General features: G+C 45.9%; 11 protein-coding genes across 11 annotated transcripts; 7 read left to right on the forward strand and 4 right to left on the reverse strand.

Annotated features, from left to right (window-relative positions):
• Positions 1-14: 14 nt before the first annotated feature.
• Positions 15-2,045, forward strand: V1513DRAFT_440189 (XRCC4-like factor-domain-containing protein). Its single transcript, XM_066897324.1, has 5 exons — positions 15-277; positions 330-461; positions 512-641; positions 693-1,588; positions 1,645-2,045. The coding sequence occupies exons 1-5, from the start codon at positions 98-100 to the stop codon at positions 1,843-1,845; spliced, it is 1,539 nt and encodes a 512-aa protein (XP_066755165.1). The 5' UTR covers positions 15-97; the 3' UTR covers positions 1,846-2,045.
• Positions 2,046-2,484: 439 nt separating this feature from the next.
• V1513DRAFT_423870 (PIN domain-containing protein) lies at positions 2,485-3,515 on the reverse strand (the record flags this gene model as incomplete). The annotated part of the gene is made up of 3 exons (XM_066896058.1): positions 2,485-2,789; positions 2,840-3,299; positions 3,366-3,515. The coding sequence occupies 3 exons, from the start codon at positions 3,513-3,515 to the stop codon at positions 2,485-2,487; spliced, it is 915 nt and encodes a 304-aa protein (XP_066755166.1).
• A 1,101-nt stretch (positions 3,516-4,616) lies between these two features.
• Positions 4,617-6,106, reverse strand: V1513DRAFT_463036 (uncharacterized protein). Its single transcript, XM_066899954.1, has 2 exons — positions 5,580-6,106; positions 4,617-5,512 (listed from the first exon to the last, which is right to left on the reverse strand). The coding sequence occupies exons 1-2, from the start codon at positions 5,858-5,860 to the stop codon at positions 4,780-4,782; spliced, it is 1,014 nt and encodes a 337-aa protein (XP_066755167.1). The 5' UTR covers positions 5,861-6,106; the 3' UTR covers positions 4,617-4,779.
• Positions 6,107-6,256: 150 nt separating this feature from the next.
• On the forward strand, positions 6,257-7,745 carry V1513DRAFT_411460 (uncharacterized protein). Its single transcript, XM_066895730.1, has 3 exons — positions 6,257-6,540; positions 6,600-7,278; positions 7,344-7,745. The coding sequence occupies exons 1-3, from the start codon at positions 6,486-6,488 to the stop codon at positions 7,444-7,446; spliced, it is 837 nt and encodes a 278-aa protein (XP_066755168.1). The 5' UTR covers positions 6,257-6,485; the 3' UTR covers positions 7,447-7,745.
• V1513DRAFT_483565 (40S ribosomal protein uS15) lies at positions 7,682-8,602 on the reverse strand. Its single transcript, XM_066900423.1, has 4 exons — positions 8,478-8,602; positions 8,166-8,379; positions 7,852-8,038; positions 7,682-7,795 (listed from the first exon to the last, which is right to left on the reverse strand). The coding sequence occupies exons 1-4, from the start codon at positions 8,496-8,498 to the stop codon at positions 7,762-7,764; spliced, it is 456 nt and encodes a 151-aa protein (XP_066755169.1). The 5' UTR covers positions 8,499-8,602; the 3' UTR covers positions 7,682-7,761.
• A 1,265-nt stretch (positions 8,603-9,867) lies between these two features.
• V1513DRAFT_463039 (SCP2 sterol-binding domain-containing protein) lies at positions 9,868-10,880 on the forward strand. The gene is made up of 4 exons (XM_066899955.1): positions 9,868-10,062; positions 10,126-10,208; positions 10,273-10,446; positions 10,510-10,880. Exons 1-4 carry the CDS (start codon positions 10,047-10,049, stop codon positions 10,624-10,626), a joined length of 390 nt encoding a protein of 129 aa, XP_066755170.1. The 5' UTR covers positions 9,868-10,046; the 3' UTR covers positions 10,627-10,880.
• A 496-nt stretch (positions 10,881-11,376) lies between these two features.
• Positions 11,377-13,532, forward strand: V1513DRAFT_463040 (amidase signature domain-containing protein). Its single transcript, XM_066899956.1, has 3 exons — positions 11,377-11,793; positions 11,912-13,043; positions 13,096-13,532. The coding sequence occupies exons 1-3, from the start codon at positions 11,527-11,529 to the stop codon at positions 13,335-13,337; spliced, it is 1,641 nt and encodes a 546-aa protein (XP_066755171.1). The 5' UTR covers positions 11,377-11,526; the 3' UTR covers positions 13,338-13,532.
• Positions 13,533-13,947: 415 nt separating this feature from the next.
• V1513DRAFT_457323 (uncharacterized protein) lies at positions 13,948-14,651 on the forward strand (the record flags this gene model as incomplete). Its single annotated transcript, XM_066899616.1, has 5 exons — positions 13,948-14,035; positions 14,102-14,189; positions 14,244-14,461; positions 14,556-14,557; positions 14,586-14,651. 5 exons carry the CDS (start codon positions 13,948-13,950, stop codon positions 14,649-14,651), a joined length of 462 nt encoding a protein of 153 aa, XP_066755172.1.
• A 971-nt stretch (positions 14,652-15,622) lies between these two features.
• On the forward strand, positions 15,623-16,951 carry V1513DRAFT_440214 (60S ribosomal protein eL6). The gene is made up of 4 exons (XM_066897325.1): positions 15,623-15,800; positions 16,004-16,087; positions 16,213-16,385; positions 16,448-16,951. The coding sequence occupies exons 1-4, from the start codon at positions 15,771-15,773 to the stop codon at positions 16,749-16,751; spliced, it is 591 nt and encodes a 196-aa protein (XP_066755173.1). The 5' UTR covers positions 15,623-15,770; the 3' UTR covers positions 16,752-16,951.
• Positions 16,952-17,218: 267 nt separating this feature from the next.
• V1513DRAFT_440217 (casein kinase II regulatory subunit-domain-containing protein) lies at positions 17,219-19,215 on the forward strand. The gene is made up of 4 exons (XM_066897326.1): positions 17,219-17,862; positions 17,922-18,110; positions 18,161-18,270; positions 18,324-19,215. Exons 1-4 carry the CDS (start codon positions 17,616-17,618, stop codon positions 18,900-18,902), a joined length of 1,125 nt encoding a protein of 374 aa, XP_066755174.1. The 5' UTR covers positions 17,219-17,615; the 3' UTR covers positions 18,903-19,215.
• A 97-nt stretch (positions 19,216-19,312) lies between these two features.
• Positions 19,313-21,298, reverse strand: V1513DRAFT_475103 (POT family-domain-containing protein; the record flags this gene model as incomplete). The annotated part of the gene is made up of 2 exons (XM_066900196.1): positions 19,313-20,962; positions 21,022-21,298. The coding sequence occupies 2 exons, from the start codon at positions 21,296-21,298 to the stop codon at positions 19,467-19,469; spliced, it is 1,773 nt and encodes a 590-aa protein (XP_066755175.1). The 3' UTR covers positions 19,313-19,466.
• Between the last annotated feature and the right edge of the window lie 104 nt (positions 21,299-21,402).

The following is a 21,402-nucleotide window of genomic DNA, read 5'->3' on the forward strand; positions in this document are numbered from 1 at the left end:
TGAACAGAGAAACATATTCGTCATGGAATATCAGCTAGCGCAATTTTCTGATCTCGCCAGCTATTTTGATAGCCAATGTGGACCAGTATTCTAGGCAATGGAGAACCCTGGAAAAATTCGGTGGGGACCATTACGCGTTTCACCTCGCGATCAACCGCCCACGATTTTGCTCGCTCATTTTACATGTACCACAGATTCATATTCATTCACAGTTACTGATCTGCAAAGTTTTTGGGTTGATTCAGCGAGTAGAGATGACATTATCGACCGTGCTCTGGTACATTTTCTGCAGAATTGTGTATTGTCAGTTTAACGCTAATTAAATCTAGCAAGACAGATGTATCGTGGATGTCAGCCAATCGGCCAATCTAAATGTGCTGCTCGCGAGATTATCTGACTCACTTACTGGAAACGAGCTGCCTGAAGGTACAAAGCTAGAAGCCATGAGGTTTGAAGAAAACGTACGTCTTTTGCCATTGCTGTAGGACAAACTTATATTAACCCAACCCAGTTGAGAATCACCATATCCTGGGAAATGTCCGCCAGTTCTATGCCCCTGGTTTGGATCTTTCGCCTTCAATCTGCACCATCAACTAATTTTGTTCGCGATATATTTCTTGGCAGCCTGGGAATTATCGACGGTAAGTACTACTTTCGATATGACCTGCATTGCGTCGTGCTAATAGCTCTAGCACTCCAATCTCAAATCTCTGCACTACAAGCTATCGCTTTAGAAAAAGACTACCATATTTCCGCTTTGCAAGAAGTCCTCCAAGAATGTCATGCGAATCCGTACGCTCCTCGAAGATACCGCGATTCTTTTGCACAATTTAATGCAGAAACGTGGATTCAATCGTGGAAGGACAGCAAGACGACAACGTGCAAAGCTTCTGAAATATATTTTCGTGGTGTCAGTGAATCTAGCCAGTGGTGGGGGTGGTGTGCTAATGGTAAATGGGAGGCCACAGACGGAGATTTCAATGATATTCGAACCGACGATCAATGGAAAAGTCACATGAACAATAGTGCATTGCCAGGTCTCAGTAGTAACCGGAAACATTATGCATCCAGTTCTAATAACGAGAGTCGGGTGAGAAGTGTACATGGTAAGAGTAGGCAGCGAGAGGAAAACGAGGAAGATGAAAGTAGCTCTAGCAACGAGAATCAGATCAAGTTGGTAATCGGCGGCCGGCGAAGAAGAAGAAATTACACGGACAGTGACTCTGGGGACAAACGTGTCGCAACAAGCGGGAAGAATTTGGGCCGGACACGGCCAAAGCAACATCTTACTCATGAAGATTATGAAGGTGCAAACGACGCGTCTGATTCTGATTCTGATTCTGAATCTGAATCTCAGTCTCCAGGCATGATAATTGGCGGTCGATCCCGACAATCGGAAGCTAGTTCTCCACCTAAAAGCCAGACTGTAACAGGGGAATTACTACGAAGTTCACCATCGTCATCGGAGGAAGAAAAAATTCTGTCACGCGGATCGTCGAGTGCACCGAGTGCTCATGGCGTGATCGGAGGGGGCATGATTGGCGGTAGCAGGTCTCGCAGCAGTAAACGACCGACGCCAATTGGACGCGTATGTATACAACTGCCTTTCATATAAGACTCTTACTTACTAATGATAATCTATAGAACACTGACACAAAAGATACTTCCCCATCACCGCTGCCAATGCACCAGTCAGGATCGGTACAGGAACAGCAAAAGACTTCAGTAAAGCCGCACCTTACTTCCCCACCCATCGATGCCGGAGACATCGCCACCGAACGGCGTCGCAAGCTGGATGCCCAACTACAAGGCAGAAAGCGCGTGCCAGTACGCCGACGGTTCTAATTTTCGAATACTTCGTTGTACAAATACCATATTCTACTGTATTCGTAGTGTATACGACTCATTGTGTAATTACAAGGTGAATGTGCGAGGTCTCTGGAGGCATTCTACCCACTGAAATCAGTGTAGGAAACAGTAATACCATTTCACACCTTAGATAGAACGTACTATGATCCACGGTTTTTATAGCAACCATCCTCTAGAGCAGGATATCGAATAAATCGATTTACTGCCCTATACACGACAGCTCGGAAAGTAAAACATAGTGTATGATTTGGGAATCATACAAGCTTATCCGAACTGCGTGTAGACGCTGCATCGTTTTGTCCACTGCAAACCGAGTGGTAACTTCGGCGACATATTGTTCATATCCATTAAAATTAATGATGTTTCTCGTCCTGATTGACTTATAGTACAGATGCCCCTGGAAGTCAAATCCCTGAACGCCCAATGATGCAAGTTATTCTGTTACTCTGATATTGAAGATTGTGATTGGCTGCGTTTATCTCTAGCGTCTAGACCTGTTAATACGTCAGGACATTTAGTCCTCCGGCTGAAGCCGTCGCGGATGTCGATAGCATGTAATATTGGCAAGGCGGTCGCCGACGGTGTACGCGCCTACGATGGATTCTCCTGTACAACTTAAGGCTTGAGGTCAGGTTGCGGAAACCAAAACTTTCGACGATGATCTGTTACCGCTCGTCGAGATTTATGTTTTGATGAGTTCAAGTCTGGTCGCGGCTCGTCGATATCCATTGATGTGTCCACATCTTCCATCGTCGCGTCGAAGATCTCCATGGTCCGTTGCGACGGTCGCTGTTCGGTTTGTTGAAGAATTGGTAACGTGGGTGCGACCGACGGGGGAATAGCATCTCGTGGCAGATTCAACGATCTAATTAAAATCTCCCTCGCCGTAAGTCCTGGAACAAAAGACACTGTTCGAATAGCTATCGAGCCTTAGTTAATTATCCAAACAAATTCAAGGTTACACACTCACAGTATATTAGTGCCTGAACGCATAAATTCTTATCGTTCGAAAGTAAAACCACAGGTTTATGCCACATCTCCTGAAAAAATCTACAGCAATCTACAATTGACTTATCACCAAATAAGTTTGTCTGAACTTTCTCGTTCATTTGTTGTCCTCGAATGGCCGGTTCCGAACGAGCGAGTAATCTGAACAACCAATCATTCGCTCGTCTGGCTAGTAACGCAATATCACTCTGATGCCGACTTTGCAAACCGACTTTGGATGGCGGTCCATTTGTTTTCAAGCCATCCAACTCATCAATGACTGTTACTGGAAACACGAGTAGGTTTCCGAATTTCGGATATTGAGCAACGAGATCGTTGAGAATTCTCAAATGTGAAATGACGAAGTTTGTATCCACGATATAAAGAACCGAAGCTAGTTCGACGTTACGATTGGATTCGCAAGTAGTAGTAACAGTAGTAGTCTATACGTCATTACTAACTGTCATTTCCAACTATCACAATAATATGGCGGATAGAAATACACATACGCTAGATCCTCCAAGACCTGCCAATTGCTGTTGCACACTGGTATTTCGATTTCCAGAAACATACTGCTCAACGTCCTCTATATCTATAGCAGCTAGATCCATCGACTCCTCTTCATCGTAAGACTGGTCAGGATCTGTGTGTTCCTGCATCCTTTGTAGAGGCACCTGTCCGAGGACAGGATATCTTGAAAATATAGTCAATAACTATCTATCAAATAATTATGACATTATCATATACCCTGTATATAGTGCCTCACAATGAATCCAGTCGGAGATACTATTGTTTTTGCGAGGGAATGGGAGGTGGGTCGATTCAAGAACTTTAAGGGGATGGGCCTGTTGTGATTGTGAAGTTTTTACTGTCTGCGACGACAAAGCAGATTCCAACCGGCACTACTTGCCATGTTGCATTCAGTAACGACATGTTTATCTAGGCAGTGGTTTACTGCCTATAGCCGCCGATTCTCCGAATAATGGACAGAATGTTTAATCAATGTTATTGAAAACTTTTGATAAAAATCGGGTCAAAGGAACGAACAACTCGCCAACTCCCTATTACCATCTGTTGATTCTTCAACTGGTTCTTCAGCAAGAACATATTCGTTCCATCCTCCACCAAGTAAAGCTCATACAAACCGAACAATAGCTTGACCTTTTAATAAAATCAAACCACTAGAATCCTAGGCACCTTCTATCAAACCAGTCTAACATATTCAGGCGCCGGTAATCCCAGCGGGACTGGGGTAAAATTTCCCCCTTGACTTCAGAATTAGGATGTTCCAAGTTGCTAACATCGGAGACCCGTATGCTCACGCAACAATTTGACAAGTATGTCATCTGCGAAGATTGTGCGTATTTAAACGGATACATGCCCGACCGATATCCGAGTCGAGTGACATCCTGTGGTAACGCAATACCAATTCCCCGCTTTCCCTTCGCTCTAGCTTACACAGAATAATTCTCAAAAAGAACGTACACTAAGTAACCTTGCAGTCCGAGAGTGGCTACTCAAACCGCAACATGCCTAAACAACTCATTGGTATCAAATAAAAACAAATCAAAGCTGGCAGTAGGAATACACAGAGCGGGGGGCGTGCTGGACAAATAAATGTACATGATCATAATCTGTATATTTGACCATGCTGACTTATACAGCCCTAACCCGCAGGACGAGGGCCAAATTGATACACGGAATATTAGCGATAAAGCATAACTTATTAGAATCATTGAGTTAGTATTGGGAGTAGAATCTTCGAAAGACGAGTGTCCAAATCACGAAGGCATTTGTGCACAACTTATGATTACACTACACTGTTTTACAGATAACTATTAGATTGAAAAGACAGAAATCCGGAACCCGTCAATAATGAAACACCAATTTCCGTAAATAATACATAAAGATCATGCCAACATTCTAAAACATGGCCTTCCTCCGTCGCTTGCTGCTCAAAAAACTATTGTAATCTCTATCCGCACTATCCCCGAATTTTGCAGTTTCTCTTCGAAGACGCCGAATATTTCTTTCGCGCTCAACTTCCCGCCGCTCAATCTCTTCTTGAGTTAGCTCCTCTAATGACGGCGCCCATTCATCCCCCAAACCCTCTTGATCAACCCGCCATCCGGCGTCCGCATTATACGCAGCATCATTATCAACTTCCGTAGGTAAATGACCTTCGCAAGCCTCTTTCTTCAGCCGAATCAGGACCTCGTAGATCGCATGCGCAATTGCAGGGTAGAATTCACCACTCAATCCCATATCCTCGACAATTGTCCGTGCGAACCGCTCAGGAGTGAATTCCGCGGACGCAAGATCCCACTCAAACTTGTCCTCATACAAATGCTTAGCCAAATGTAAGCTCAGATTTACAATCACGTTTTGAATGCCAGTGGGCAAATCGATCGTGGCCACTGGCGCGTATTCTTCTATCTGAGTTTTAATCGCCTGGCTAATTTGCGGCGCGTATGTTTGTAGGGGAATATCCAAATCCTGACACATGATTTGCGAGAATTGCTCCGGCGTAATGAGTTGCTCGGATAAGTTCCACAGGAAGAAGTCAGACAATCTGTAGGTGCCCATATCAAGATTTATCCTGATTGGGATTAGAATTTCCGGTTGCTGTGCCGCTTTTTCCAATTGCTCTTCGGTGCTGCAACATTCCGTAAGCCTTTTGTCTCTCCAGACCACGACTAACGCGAAAAGTGTATGGGACTTACTGATATACATGGTTCGTCATAATTGCCATTCGACTTTTCATTGGGGCGCCTTCATCTTCGGCACGCCGATCCTCCAAATCATCGTCATCCGTCTCAGCATAATTCCGCTTGGCTGCTCTCGGTAGCGTACCGCCCGTGCTAATCAACGGTCCCTGCGGCACAAGTAATGCGGTAACACCAGTTTTCAGACGTGAGCTATATGTCGTAATGCTGGCTTGGCCCTTGCGAATGGGCATCTGCTGCGGAATGGAATTGTGATAGTTACTGCGTCGGGTAGTCATTGTGAATGGTTTCACAGATGTGCAGAGTCTAGCGAGAGTCGGATGGGGCAGTAATCGTGAATCGTTCCAGACGCAGTGATCCACAGTCGAATTGTCGAGGACGTAGCACTCCTTCAATGGCCAGAGTCCTTATTCCTTCTGCAATCAAAAACACAAATATTTTGAATATTCTCTGCAGCTTCTTTCAGCGCCGACCTGTTCGATTAACGTCGTACTTCTTTTCTTTAACTTCAACAGCTGGAGCTCGCTCCACAAGGTACCAGAGGAGAAAGGCTGCGACAAAAACAAGCCACTTCATTGACATGCCGGGTAACAACTTTAAACACAACACCCTTATGCTCACACACCCAACTTCGAGAGCCGCGCAGTCAAGGGCAACTTCATCTACGATACTCAAGCTAATCACTACCAATGCGACACTAGATTTCGTTGTGCCAACATTGCATAGCGGAGACGGCTTCTCATCATACTTATCCCATATAGCAGTCAATCTCGCGCATTTTATTTCGAGTAGATATCTTCTTGTGACTTTTAATGCGCCTCTCAGGTCAAGAGCATTCTTCAAGCGCAGGGACCATTGCTTGATATATACCCAACTCCCGTCTAATTCGTGTCCGGGCACGGTATGACCGGAATGCAGTTATCTGAGTTATTAGCTCCACAGTTGCCTGTTCCGCAAGGTGGGTTAAAATGGCAGCGTTCGCAAAATTTGATCATGTGTACTGACGGTCGATTGCAGCTGGTCGGCAAGATGATGAGGGCAATACGGCGGAGGATGGCGTCGAGATTCGAGAAAATTTAGAGAGCGCGGTAGGACAGGTCCCGGTATCAGAAAACATGACTTCGGATACGGTAGAGGCTGTACCTGCTGAATCAACCAAATCCGGTGTCGAGGAGAGTCGTTCGGCCCCAAGCATACCATCACCATCTCCTTCGCCGAAACCCGACGTCGAGATGAAGTACGCGTCACCATTGCCGTCAATACCAAGTCAGGACACAACACAACTGGGATCAATAGAAGCGATATCTCGCCAGGATAATGTCGAAGAAGGGGAAAACAAGACGGAGGTCGAGCAGCCAGTGCTACCGGTTTCGCGAAAACGAGCTGGCGAGGAATTTAGCACGCTTGTGCCTGCAGGGACATCCAATATCGCAAACGTGTTAAAAAGTAGTGCGAACGCTATTGGCAAATCGCGCGAAAGTTCGGCGGAACCTAAACGGAAACAACAAAAAACCACTCACGCGACCACAGAGGAAGACGGTGACGCGGATGGGAGAAACGGTACTGTCACAGTGGGGAATGGTGGCGTCGATGACAAGAATAAACCGGTTCGAGGAGGTGCGCCTACGAGACGGTATTTAAACGAGCTGATTACACCGGCATTATTAGATGGTGTAAGACTTGTTGCAAGGGAGCAGTATGTATCACTTCAGTTTCTGCGTTATGCAAACCCTAGGAACGGCTAATTTTAATGATGTTTAGACCTGAAAATCCATTAGAGGTCTTAGGGAAGTATTTGCTTGAGCGGAGTAAAACCGCGTCGACGAACAGCAAGTCCAGCGTCAGGCAAAAATCCTCAAAGTAAAGCGAATCGTACGCGTTCTACAGTCAACCGAGAAATGGTATGCAATTATAATCTGACGATTGGGGAGGCATTGTGACGACGAGACTGGAAAGGCAGCGCATGCATGTATATTAATCAGTTGTATCATAGCAAAGCCCGAGTAAATCCGTACTCAAGCTTGTTCAACTAATGCAGTGACAAGGGCATCACCTCAGGGTCACAAATTGAACTGTAAGATGGAAATTGTAACAGAATGATGATAAGAGAACATTGTACAATTTATATCATTAAAGACCTAATCCTAATACAACAATTTTCACAAAACCATGCACAATTTTAAGCGACCAAGGCTGAGGCAGTAGAAGATTCGCTAAACGAGAGTTAGTACTCAATTTTCCTTGATATGTCACAAACAGGTGTAATTACTATTTCCAGACGGGAGGCAAGACACCGACAGTCTTATAGTATCTGGCAAGCCGGTGGATTCTGCTCTCAATCAAAATCAATCGGAACTTGGAATCCTTATCCTTGCGATTGCGCTCGAGGTGCTTGCGAACAGCGACAGCCTTCTTGATCAAGTGGTACAAATCTTCGGGAATCTCAGGAGCGAGACCTAATTGAATATATTAGCATTGCTGATGGCTTTTCCGGAGGTCTCAATTCGACCCTTCTATAAATGGCATTCATTGACAAAGAACGACTCTTCTTGACCAGAACATGCCGATGAAAAATAATATTACCGTTCGACTTCAAAATTCTGAGGATCTTGTTACCGGTGACAACCTTAACCTGGGCAACACCGTGCGAATCTCGCAGGACTACACCAATTTGAGAAGGCGAGAGACCCTTACGGGCGTTCTTGATGATCATCTCGACGATAGACTCAGGCGAGAGCTTGAACCACGCGGGAGGATGACGAGAGTAAGGAGTCGCCGAGGCCGACATACCTTTGCCCTGTATTCACCGTTAACTTTGTACTGTCACGAACACTTGGTTCCTTCACCAAGTTCTTCCTCCTCGATCATCCATCACTTCTAATAACAACTACTAACCTTGCTGTGCATGCGACCCATATTGAATTATAGTACTGATATGATATGACTTTGGAAAAAGATGTGAGAGGCGTTCGAGCCGGCGTTGATCTATTTTGCGCTTGTATAAATGTCGTGATTGTCAATTGCACTTGGCGTTGTGCACCCCCGACTCACACCGTCACTGAATTTGTAGGGTATTGTGTGTGTGTGGTGTCCATGATGTAGGGTTCATTGGGAGTTGATAAAAGCAGTCACATATTGCAACAACGCATATGTAGATTTGCGGCATATTCGTCACGACATGGAGTACGGATGCGTCACGCCCAGTGCTTAAATAGGTGTTCCCGAGCATGGCTATTGCTCGTATCCATTTATGGCGGTCAGTTTAAATAGAATTATGTCCGTTCAGTAATCAGTTGAATACGAGGAAGCTCCGATAAGTTGTAAGCAGTCATTTCTCAATTTCCTTCCACGAACTTTAATAAATCATTGTGCATTTTACCAAATGATGATTCTCATTTTCTTTATGTGTTACACATAACTGGCATCTCTAATACTAGAGCGAAGCTTTTGTTTCGGTCCATGACTATGATTGGCTTGACGGCTAGTCTGATTTTTATTGGAATATTTGTTTCATATTATGGAGTCTTAGGTGACGGTTTGTGTTTACTGGATTGCATGGCTAATAGAATAATTGCAGATTAATAGCATCCGCCGTGGCATCAGATATTTATGTGATAATGAATCACTTGTATTAAACGGCCACCAATCCCCGGATTTGAACAAAAGATTAATGAATCGGTATTACTGTAGATGCCAAATATTGCATCTTGTATAACCATGTCCATGATGAAGCCCGCTCCCATGTGACGTCTTTAAACGACCGGTCCACGGTTGCAGCTCTACAATACAAACTCGCGAGACACCGCCCCATTGAAGAATACGTAGCCGGCACATGCATATTCACGGATCAGTGCTATAGAATCTGAAATGCGATCACATCTGTCTGTTGTCCTTGGCTGGCTCGATTGTTTGTTGCATTAAGCGACCTAATTGACGGACGTCTTTATAAATCAATAGTCGCTTCGAGAAGGGATTACGGTGATCATTTCCGTCAATTTGTGGCATGGCTCAGTGTGTATCTGTATTCAGGGACTCCGTCATGTTCAGCCCTTTGATGATTGGATTTTGGTACTGATTGGGCACATCTCCGGTCAGAGTTCATGCTTATTAGATAGCTCAAGCGTAATATAATTATTAATATACAAGATGCGGTCATGAATATTGGTATATCAGACTTTACAGATGCAGTTAAAAGCTGAGTGAATACTTCTCGATACGATTATTGGCACCGAGGTGCATGTGCGTTTGTATGTGCCGATGATGGATTTGGAAGCCGAGTGACGGCATCGGCAACCCTAGCCTTCCGAATGCGGGGAGGCTCTTCGTTCACATGAACGCCGAGCTCGAGCAGAATATAACCACCAGCGATCACGAGCACACAATAAATATCCACACCTGCGCTGCCTTCTAATTTTCTGCCGTAACGTCTGACCTCCTTATTCATATTCATCTATCAATATTACAATGTCTCTCAAAGTTGGTTGGTATCCTACAATTTTTGACATCGGCGTAGTGATTAACCAGCTAACTTATGGTCTCGCAGATTCGTTCCCGTCATCCGCCGCGTTCGACCTCATAAACGCCTCTCTTTCCGACGAGAAGGAGAGAACTAGCGCCATCAAAAAGGTGCGCTTCCATAAGAATGTAGGATATGATCTGCTTCCATGTACTGACATCGGTGTTGGTTTAGGGCGGTGCCATCTTTGCTTTCTCTCTCACAAACACAAAGGGTGAGAGTGACACATGGTACATTGACCTCAAGTCAAGCGGAACCGTCGGCAAGGGCTTGGGTCCGGACGGCAAGAAGGCCGATATAGTTCTCAGCCTAAGCGACGACGACTTCTCGAAGTTGATTGAGGGAAAGGTATAGTCAAGCTTTCGTCCTTTCTATTAATTCTTCATAGAAGATACTGACAAACGGAAAAAGGCCAATGCGCAGAAGCTATTCATGTCTGGCAAGCTGAAGGTCAAAGGCGACATCATGAAGGCTTCAAAGGCTGAGACCATCTTGAAAGCCGCGCAGACTAAGAAGTCGAAGTTATGAGGCTATCACTCCTTGATAGATTCTATTAATGCGCATCATGTTGGATTTTGACGATATGTATTGGTAATTTTTTTATTGCTTTGGAAGGATATCGGAGTACTGTGCGTGTTGAATGTGGGCATACTGTATATTTGTCGCAATACATGACGGATTTTTTTACTAGCGTTTTCTCGAATATGGAAATAAAAGTACCTCAGATGTCACTGTAACTCGTTTTATAAGTTTCTCGACAATATAATTGCCAAACCGCATCATTACTAAAGCTGCCATTAATCGGTATTTAATAGGCTCAACAATGGATCGTTTAAATATCATCTGAGACAGTACATGATTATTAGAGGCGCGATTGTCTTCGGTTGTGCACTACAAAACTTTCATAGGAAAATAACTAAATAAGACTAATTTATTATTCAGCGAAACTAAATTATCTCTCATCTGAGTTTGTTCCAAATTATCCGTTTCCAAGGCAGTTTTTCTATTAACCTTTATTGTGGAGGTAGCCCCCGATTATCAAGAAAAGGAATGACCTTCGAATAGACTCAGGGGTTTGCTGTTAGGAGGACTCACTCCGAACAGCCGAGGATTTAGGATAATCTTATGTTAATCGGTGTCCGATGAAATATTGGTTGGGAACCACCAGTTAAATTGGACAAAGCAGATAAATAAGGGTTCGTATAGCGAACCCACTTTAGCAATTCAGATGATAAAGCAGTATTATCAAGCCAGCTGCGGCTCAATTCACGTTCTCGATATAACGGTCCCTTAGATTTGCATTCGGCACCGCCCAAGGGCTGATAAGGTTGTTCATCGCCGGGACCACTCTAAAAATGTAGTAGTTGCGGGCTCTACCCAACCTTTTATTCGCCAATTTAAGGCTCAATTCAGCGACAAGAGTGAATAATGGCAACAGTACTCGAGACTCTCGTCGCTAAAGCGGTCGCTATCCGTGACGAATCGTGCGCGAAAGTTGATCCGCCGCTTCCTGAGCTGCCGGATCCGCTTCCGCTGAATGTTACAGGTTTGCCGGCTCTTCTGTTGACAAATGAAGAATGCGAGATTACGGAGACGGATCCGATTGAGCTGGTTGAGAAGATGGCGAAGGGCGAGCTAACCGCCGTGACCGTGGTGAAGGCCTATCTTCGTCGAGCAGCTCTGGCGCAAAAAGTGGTATGTATTTTGTCGACAAGCTTATTTTAGTCGCAGTGGCACTCCTTATGCATGTGTCTCCTCAGTCAATTGAACTTATTTAAGTGCTCTGGTGCCATTCGTATGCTAATGCTTCTAGCTCAACTGTCTTACCGAACTCCTCTGGGACCGCGCGGTTGCTCGTGCAACTCTGATCGACGAGTACTTCCAAAAGACCGGCAAGACAATCGGTCCCTTCCACGGTCTCCCAATTTCCTCTAAGGAGCATTTTTCTGTGAAAGACCGCTACGTCAACGCTTCTTTCGTCGCTTGGGCGGAGAAAAAAGTCGACAAAGATGCACACGTTATCGAAGTAATGGAATCCCTCGGCGCCGTCCTCTTTGCTCGTTCGACTCAGCCGCAGACTATCATGCATGTTGAGACAGAGACAATACTCTACGGCACATCCTACAATCCATATAACCGCAATCTCAGCTGTGGAGGCTCGACCGGTGGGGAGGGCGCTCTTCTGGGATTCAACGCGACGCCGCTCGGAATGGGTACTGATATCGGCGGATCAGCGCGTTGGCCGGCCGCATCTAATGGACGATATGGAATGCGTCCGACGGCTGGTCGAGTCCCCATGGGCGGATTGATCGGTCCTAACGCTGGAGCTGAATCCATTTCCGGAGCCATAGGGCCGTTGGCGCAGTCACGTCGAGTGATGGAGTACTTTATGAAATACGTCATTGGGTCGAAGCCGTGGATTACCGAACCCGGATTATTTCCTGTGCCGTGGCGCGACCAGGCGCTGACTCCTGGTAAGCTGAAGGTCGGTGTGCTGTGGTCTGACGGCGTGGTCAACCCGCTTCCGCCCGTCAAACGTGCGCTTCAAATCGTTGTCGACGCACTAAAGAAAGGAGTTCCTGGATGGGACATCGAGGTTATTCCTTGGGAGCCTAAGCAGCACGACTACGCCTGGGAACTCACGTCACAGCTTTACTATACCGACGGCGGCGAGAAAGTGCTAGAGCTCCTTGCATCTGTCGGCGAAGAACCGCTGCCGCTAACAAAGTGGATATTGACTGAGAATCCATACGTTCGGAAGCAGGATATTCACTCGCTTTGGGAGCTGCATACGAAGAGAGATGCGTACCGGAATATGTATGCCGAGTATTGGAATGAGTCTGGCAAAAACGATGGCCATCCTGCTGACATTATTTTGTGTCCTGCCGCGCCGGGCGTTGCGTGCTTGCATGGAACCGCCAAGTATTGGGCATACACTTCGCACTGTGAGTAACGGTGCTGTACATCATACTCCTTAATTATTCTAATGAGCTTCAGGGAACTTCCTCGACTATCCAGGCGCCGTATTCCCAGTCACGACAGTCGACCAGGAGCTCGACGTGCCAGAGAAAGACTATACGCCGATGAATCACCAGGACAAATTCTTCTACGAAATATATTCGCCAGAGAAATTTGTCGACGCGCCAGTGAATCTCCAAGTGGTGGCTAGACGGTTCAACGATGATGTGCTGTTGCAAGCGATGAAGATTGTTGAAAACGCACTCGGGAGGGATTCATAAAGCCGAAGTAATTTATTCGAAGATCTTGATAGCGTAGAGTTTTTTGTATAGATATGAGCCAATGAATGAGTTGAAGAATACGCGTCGTGTTTGTTTGTTTGTTGTGTGGCGCGTGGCGTGCCGCGACGCGTTAACGACACGTTAACTTCGCTTGTGTAACATATTGTTTTTGTGTAACGCATACTTCAATACCCACTAAACAACTTTCTGATCACTTAATCCCGAAGTATCATCCATGTCGACAGCCGCAGATCCCATTGGACCCTGAATTGATGTCTCCTGAACGATTTGTCTTTGCAACTACAGCCACAACTGACAACAAACATTGTTAGTGTGCTCAGCTGATGTTGTGTTTGTACAACACTGGCGGTCCAAGCAGCATCAACAATCCCCTTTATAGCTCAGAGCGTCATATGTACTATAGCGTGCGTTGAACAATACATGTTAGAGTCATCTGTACAATAGCGTCCTCTGTACCATCTATCTATAAATATATATCCGACTGTCGCTCGCATCTACTCCCGTTTTATCTTCCCATACTTGCCTTGACTCTTCCGACTGTCATCCTGATACTTTTGGATAGTTATACCCGAGCGTCATATACATAGAAATGAGAGAGCTGTATCTAGGGGTCTTAGTGTTCTTTTACGCGTGCCGCGTGGTATCTGTTTCCGTGGACGATTGCTTCGCCGCATGTGGTATGTGTTATTGCACTACCGTACGCGCTCTGCGTTATGTTATAGAGTGTTAATAGCCATGTTTAGGTTCTGCTGTTGTATACTCAAGTCAATGCGGGACCGACACGTCCTGTCTTTGCGCGTCTGGCTCTGGATTCGTGACCACTGCGACAACGTATTAGCGCGAGAGTTTTCTTATCGACTTCAGTAGCTAACTATATACCTTCAGATGCTTAGACTGCGCCGGACCTAACGGTGCGAATATTTGGTCGTCCTATGAGCCATTCTTGACGGACTCATTAGCGACGTGCGGGTTGCCGTCAGCTCCTGGAGGAACAACGGGCAACACTCCGACAACGTCTACGTCTACCACGACAGTGACTTCGACTAGTGTGGTTACTTCTACCATTACATCTACCGTTGTCATAACGAGTTCGTCTAGCTCTAGTACGTCGACATCAATTGCCAGTGACACCAGCACTTCCACGAGCAGTACTGCGACGATAACTTCTGGTTCTACCACGTCGACATCAATTGCCAGTAGTACCAGCACTTCCACATCAACAAGCAGTGCTGCGACGACATCTACCACCTCCTCGACCAGTCAAACGCCATCAACAACGTCGACAACTTCTGAGAGCTCGTCAACAATGTCGATAGGTTCGGTAAGCTCATCAACTTCAGCAATGTCATCGAAGTCAGGAAACACGTTTATTTCGACAACAGTGGCCCGCACATCACCAACGACAACGAATGTAAGGCACAGCACAATAACGAGTGGAAGCCTTATTATCGTAGTAGAGTACACGACCCTGACCTCCTGCCCACAATCGTCTTCATCCACCTTGTGCACTTCTACACCGAGGTTTCCTACGATATCAACGTCATCCAGCTCAACATTCACACCTCGGCAATCATCCACGACAACCAGAAAACATGTATACTCCCGCTACTTATATGTTGAAAAGATAGAGCTAACTTGTCTGTCTTTAGTCTGGCACCTCGACTTCGGCGTCTCCATCATACACCGGCCCCGCATTCCAAGGGTCGGCTCCTCGATCAGCAGATCTGACTTCGTCACGTGCGACTGCTTTGATGTCGATTTTTGGTGGCGTAATTGTTTGGTTGGTTGTGCTCATGTAATACGAGAAGGTTGTAGTCCTTGCATATAGCTGGAATAATGCGCTTTTCTGGAAATTTGGATTCCTTGTTTACTCTTTGTCGATGTCGTTCCACTTTTGTTATTGAACAAGTCAATACTTGTGGTGTAAATAGATAACCTTCCTTGCTCTGGTACCCTAATGCGAAATGTTAGTAATTATATGTGCCTTACGAAATCATTAGTGTACATTTGGCTAGATGGATATGAATGTATTCAATATATGCGATATTACAATTAAATAAGGCGAAAATCATTTAAGTAACACTGTCGGACAATAAATCATTGGGTTAGGTTTGTTTCCGAAGGTACTACAAGGGACTTGTACTATGCTCACCCTAACTTGCGTGCCCTAAAGCAGTCACAAGCATTGTTAAGCTATTGCCAGCTTGGCCATGGCTTCATATACGATGTCTTCCAATACAAATTTGTATGTGCAAAGCGGTATTCGAAGGAAACCAAACCACCACAACCGGCCGTCGACTGTCGTCTAACGATACGATTACTGCTTGCCTGTTTATTCTAGCAGCGAACAATACTCAACCACACCGTCGCAGCACAATTTCGATACGTTATTTCGCTGTTTATATTATAAATATGAGTGCAGTCACCAAGGAAATCGGCGGTGTAAGTGCAATTTTTATTACTTGAATTTCATTGCGAAGCGAGGTTGTGAAGATGGAGGATGCGATTGGATTGTTGGATGATGATTCGGAGGTGAAAGATCAATGATGAGTGTTATATAAGAGATGGAATATTAAGGATTAGCAACACTTAGTTTACCTGGCTTATTGCTTTTGTGGATAGAATGCTAATGATTTCAATCATAGGCGAGCAACGGCGGCAAGCGTGTCATACCAGCCAGCAAAGCTTCCAAATGGTACCAAGCAGAAGACATCCCTGCCCTTAAGAAGGTAAATTTCTATTTCTACAATACTAAGCTACTGTGAGGATAGAAAAGGAGGAATTGAAAATAGAGAATGAATAGCTGGGCTCTGGATAAGTGACTGGAATGATGTACTTACAACTATTCGAATAGGCCCGCAAGACCGCCCGTCCCGCTGTTCTGCGTGCGTCTCTCAAGCCTGGTGCTGTTCTCATCATCCTTGCCGGCCGATTCCGAGGAAAGCGTGTTGTCCTGTTGAAGGCTCTTGAGGATGGTACTCTCCTCGTCACCGGCCCATTCAAGGTGAACGGTGTCCCTCTGCGGAGGTAAGTCCCATCGAATCATCGACTTTCAAACCCGAAGAAAAGAGGCTAATAAATACTTGCAGAGTTAACGCTGCGTACGTCATTGCCACTTCTACCGTCGTCAACATCGACTCCGTTGACGTTTCCACTTTCACCGCTGCGTACTTTGCGCGCGAGAAGAAATCCAAGAAAGAGGGCGAGGCTGAGTTTTTTGGCGACGACGAGAAGAAGCAAAAGAAGGCCATCAGCGAGATTCGTATTACGGACCAGAAGACTGTCGACACCGCTCTGTTGGCGGAGATCAAGAAGGTTCCAGCGTTGAAGGCGTACTTAGCGAGCAGCTTCAGCTTGAAGAAGGGTGATAAGCCGCATCTCATGAAGTTCTAAACTGGCGAAGGGTAAAAAGAAAGAATGGATGGAAATGGCGTGTGTGATTTGGTAACTGGTGGATTTCTTTTTCTCTGAGTCCTTTATGTTCATTGACACAAGGGTAAAAAGTTTAAAAAGGGAGTCTAGTGAACAAGTTCGACGAGATTTTGTACAAATATTCATTAATACAGGACTACGATCAAAAAATTGTTTTACCACGAGCGGCAGCTGAAATTAGTATGATGTGCCCTGTACAGCTGGGATACTACTCACTGAAAGGTATTGTTAGCCCATTTCGTCAGTATTCTACGAAGAATGCACCTAAAAATCTTTGAAATATTGTTCTTGAATTACCTTCGAAAGCCGTAGACGACTAAAACCAATAGAAAATAATCCCTCGTATTCACATCTTTTGCGGAGTTACCCTGCCGTCGTTGCTAGCTAGGGTATTGTCACTTCAACCGCAACGCACAACTCACCGACCGCCTCGCTATACAGCCGTCGAATAGGGATTACCCGAGTAGTCACCAAAGGCGGATAGTAAGATCGGTCTGAATCGACTTTATCCGAATCACATATTTTGGCTGGCGCTGAAGGAGAACAAGGAGTACAAGTGGTTGGAACAAGTGTTAGGTCAAAGGGGTCGTCATTCTCTTGCACGAGACAGTTGGGCTCGGAACGCAAGAAGGTCAATCTGTTCAGTTGATCAGATAGTACACGCAACTCCGACGTGATATCGCAGATTCATTAATATTGCTGCTTTAGATTTTGGCGAAAAAGTGAGAGGATTCTGATCAATCCTTCACGATTTGACAGTGCGTTGTAGATCAGAAGCGGCATTGTCAAGTCAGAAAACAGCTTAATCGAAGAAAGCGGCTGAAGATGTCGAATGTGGGCAGTGAGCAGTGGAGCAAGAATGAGGAGGATATGGAGTTTCCGGCTGGTGAAGTTATGAGTGAAAGTAGTACAGCTGCTGGAAATGGGGGGTATGGTGAGAATACTATGATGGAGGGTGTGGAGAAATATGATGGGAAGGGCGACGAGCGGGAAGATGAAGAGGACGAAGAGGAAGAACAGGAACGGGATCAGGAGGATCAGGAGCAGGAGGAAGAGGAGGAGTCATATTATGGTTCGTCAATTTTATCTTCACAGTAACGTTTGAGAATTAGGCAAGGCTGATGAAAACAGAATCTGGCTCGTCGCGATCAGAAATAGAAACCTGGATATCAAGTTTTTGTTCAATACGCGGTCACGAATATTTTGCTGAAGTCACCGAAGATTTCATTGAAGACGATTTCAATCTCACGGGTCTCAGTTCACTGGTCCCGTTCTATAAAGAAGCACTCGATATGATTCTGGACTATGATCCTGATCCTGGTAAGTTTGGATTTTATGAAGTCCGGGATATTTTGCCTAAGTCTGTGTAGATGAACCGTCGCGACTGCCGAATATGCCAGTAATTGAAAATTCTGCGGAACAGTTATACGGTTTAATACACGCACGTTTTCTCCTCACACGAGCTGGTCTCACATTAATGGTGGGTCGTCTTCTTTTCTCCGGCTAGAACGTATATCCTAACGCAACCACTAGGCTGAAAAGTATGATCTCCAGCATTTCGGCACATGCCCTCGGTATCTCTGCCACCAAACTCCAGTCCTGCCGATCGGCTTAAGCGATCTGGCAGGCAACGACACGGTCAAACTATATTGTCCTTCTTGTGCGGATATATACTCCCCCATTGGCAAAGAGCAGAACGAGGTCGACGGTGCGTACTTCGGGACTAGCTTTGCGGGCTTGTTTTTAAAGACGTATACGGACATTCCTGGCCCGTTCGGTGTTCCTAGCGTCAAAATCTTGGCTGCTTCTGCACCAGAAAAAGCTAACGACGTCGCAACGAATTCTTCGAAAACGAGCGGGGCTGCAAACACGACAGGTATAGGCGGGCAACCGAAATCTGGTGGAGAGACTGAGAACACGAACGGTGACGGGAACGATACTACGACGACGGCCAGCACGGCCGTGACGACGACAACGGAGAGTGAGACTGACAAGTGGGATATTTATGACATGCATCTATTCGGCTTCAACATCTCTGAACGGGCGAAATCGGGACCGAGGATGCGGTGGTTGCGGGAACGGCCGAGGGATGTAAGTGAGCTGGGAATATGACGGTCGCGAAGATCTGAATGGAATAAAATGTGTACAAGAGAAGAAGTTAACAAAGGACACAGATTGCTTGAGGCATGAATGTGTGTTTTTATGACTTGCGCGAAGCGTGTCTTTTTGTTCGGTTTCGTCCTCGTTTGATTCTGTTTCTTTTTTTCGCGTTGTGTATTGGTGTTATTAGTCATCGTGTACAATATGTAAAACTGCTCTGTGTCGTTGTCTGTACTCGGAATAATCAACTTCCATGCATCTTTTGTCATTAATGTAAAGCATATTTTCGACTTCCGATAATAACATTTGTGGAGATATAATACATACAACACCTTCTGCTGGACTGTGGAGATAACAACAGAAACAAAAGATGTATTTTAGATTCCACTCCAGCATGCTAGTAGCACAGCCCACCGCCAACATACATTCTAACCAACCATATATTAACCACAAACTCATCACAAACCCATACCGCGTACATTGTATACAAAAGCCCAAGCCAACGGGAAAATGACACAACTCCAACAAACAATCGACGCTTATTCAAAATGATTGTAACACGTTTATACAAAATATTTAAGCAGTGATGTTCAAAGTACCCTGTGCATCATGCTCGATTAGTTCATCGAGGCCTTCGTTGTCGAGACTGTTGAGCAAGTCCTCGTCTTTGTTGTATTGTCTGAAAATTAAGAAGAACAAGCATCCGAAGAAAAATGTAATGATCGAGAGGGATGTGTAGGTCCAGACCATATCAGGGTCCTTAGCGGTAGGCGAGATAGCAATACCGAGTGCGGAACCGACAGCCGTCATCACGAGGTACATTGACATGACGAAGGACTTCATGGACGTCGGGGCTTTGGTGTACGCATATTCGAGACCGGTGATCGAGGCAAAGATTTCGGACAGGGCAATAAAGATGTATGCCGGGCTTTGAATCGCGACATGCACTTCATTTGGAATCTGGCCGCCGTTGGAGGCGTCGCAGGCGAGCGGGTATTCGTAGCAGGGACCAGAAGTGTAGATCAGGTGCTGCACGATAGCTGCGTAGGCCATGGCGATTGCGCCAAAGAGGAAACCAAAGAAGATACGGGTGATGGGCCTGAAAGGTATGCCGATTCTGCGGAGGTAGGGGTATATAAATGAGTCACAGATGGGGATGAAGATGATGATCGCGATGGGGTCGATATTCTGCATTATATCGTTCGGGATGCCGTGCGTGTTCATCTCGCCGGCTTGCGAAATGAAGTTGTTCACCATCTGACCATAGACCAACCAGTAGATCGGGAAGAAAACGAAAACCTTGCACGCAACGAGAGCACGACTGACTTCGTCGACAAAGTGATCGGTCCAGGGGACGGCGGACAAGCCGTGCTCGGTACGGTACGACGGCTTCGCGGCGACCATCTTGCGGCTAGCGGTGGCAATCCACAAGATACGGAACGCATTCGGAACGACAGATCCACGGGGAGGCTTTTTGACGTAAAATGGTTTGCCGATAATCAAGGCGAAAATGCCAATGAAGAAAAAGGCAAATGGCAGCAAGTACGCAGCCCAGAATCCGACATGGAGCTCCAACTCGGTGGTCGCGATTGCAGACAGCGAGCCGATATTAATGCACATATAGAAAACCATGAACAAGGACTGGATTGTGACGGCAGGATCGACAATGACACGCTCGCCAGACTTGAGCTCCTTGATGTACCGCTTGGTGTTTGTATACTGCTCAGCAATCAACGGAGACACATTAGACTTGATACCACCCGTTCCAAAACCAATGATGATCATAGCAGTAATAAGACCACCGAGAGATGCACCATGGTCGATGGCAATAGGAAGCGAGGTCGTGAAGATGATGAACAGACCAACCACGTATATGCCAGCGAAAACGGAAATGGTTTTGTATTTGCCCCAATACTGGTCAGCAATGACAGCACCGAGTATCGGAGTAACGTACGCCCAGAATTGGAAGAAGTAATTGAGAGCCGAGGCCTTGCTCTGGCCAAGACCGATCGCACCAGGGCGGAGACCGCCCGGCGGGTTCTGCATGTAGTTCATAAATGGGCCGGTGATACCTGCCCTTGTTGTCAGTCGTATGATACCAGATACAGAATAATCAACAACCACAACTCACCATAGTAGGTAAATCGCTCGCAAAGTTCGACGATGGCGACTAGCCAGGCAGCGGCGGGTAGACGGTCGGCAACATGACGCAGAGTGCGCAGATCGTGATCCGAGATTTCTTCATCGGAGACCGAGCTGCCAGTGTACTTATTGTCGTAGGCAGGAAGGGCGCGCTCTGCGTCGACTATTGAACTGACGTTGATATCCGTCTTGGTCGAGTCATATACTGCAAGAGGGTGGTCTGCCACCTCGTCGAGATGGGGACTTTTCTCAACAATGTCAGTCATTATGAAGCGAGACAAGAATGCAGAAGAAGGAGAGGAAGCAAATGGAGTGTGGATAGGAGGAAAGATTCGCGACGATCCCATGGCAAAATATATTCAATGCCAGA

This window comes from Lipomyces chichibuensis, assembly GCF_038497645.1.
Source record: "Lipomyces chichibuensis strain CBS 12929 unplaced genomic scaffold V1513scaffold_6, whole genome shotgun sequence".
Classification (NCBI taxonomy): Eukaryota; Fungi; Ascomycota; class Lipomycetes; order Lipomycetales; family Lipomycetaceae; genus Lipomyces; species Lipomyces chichibuensis.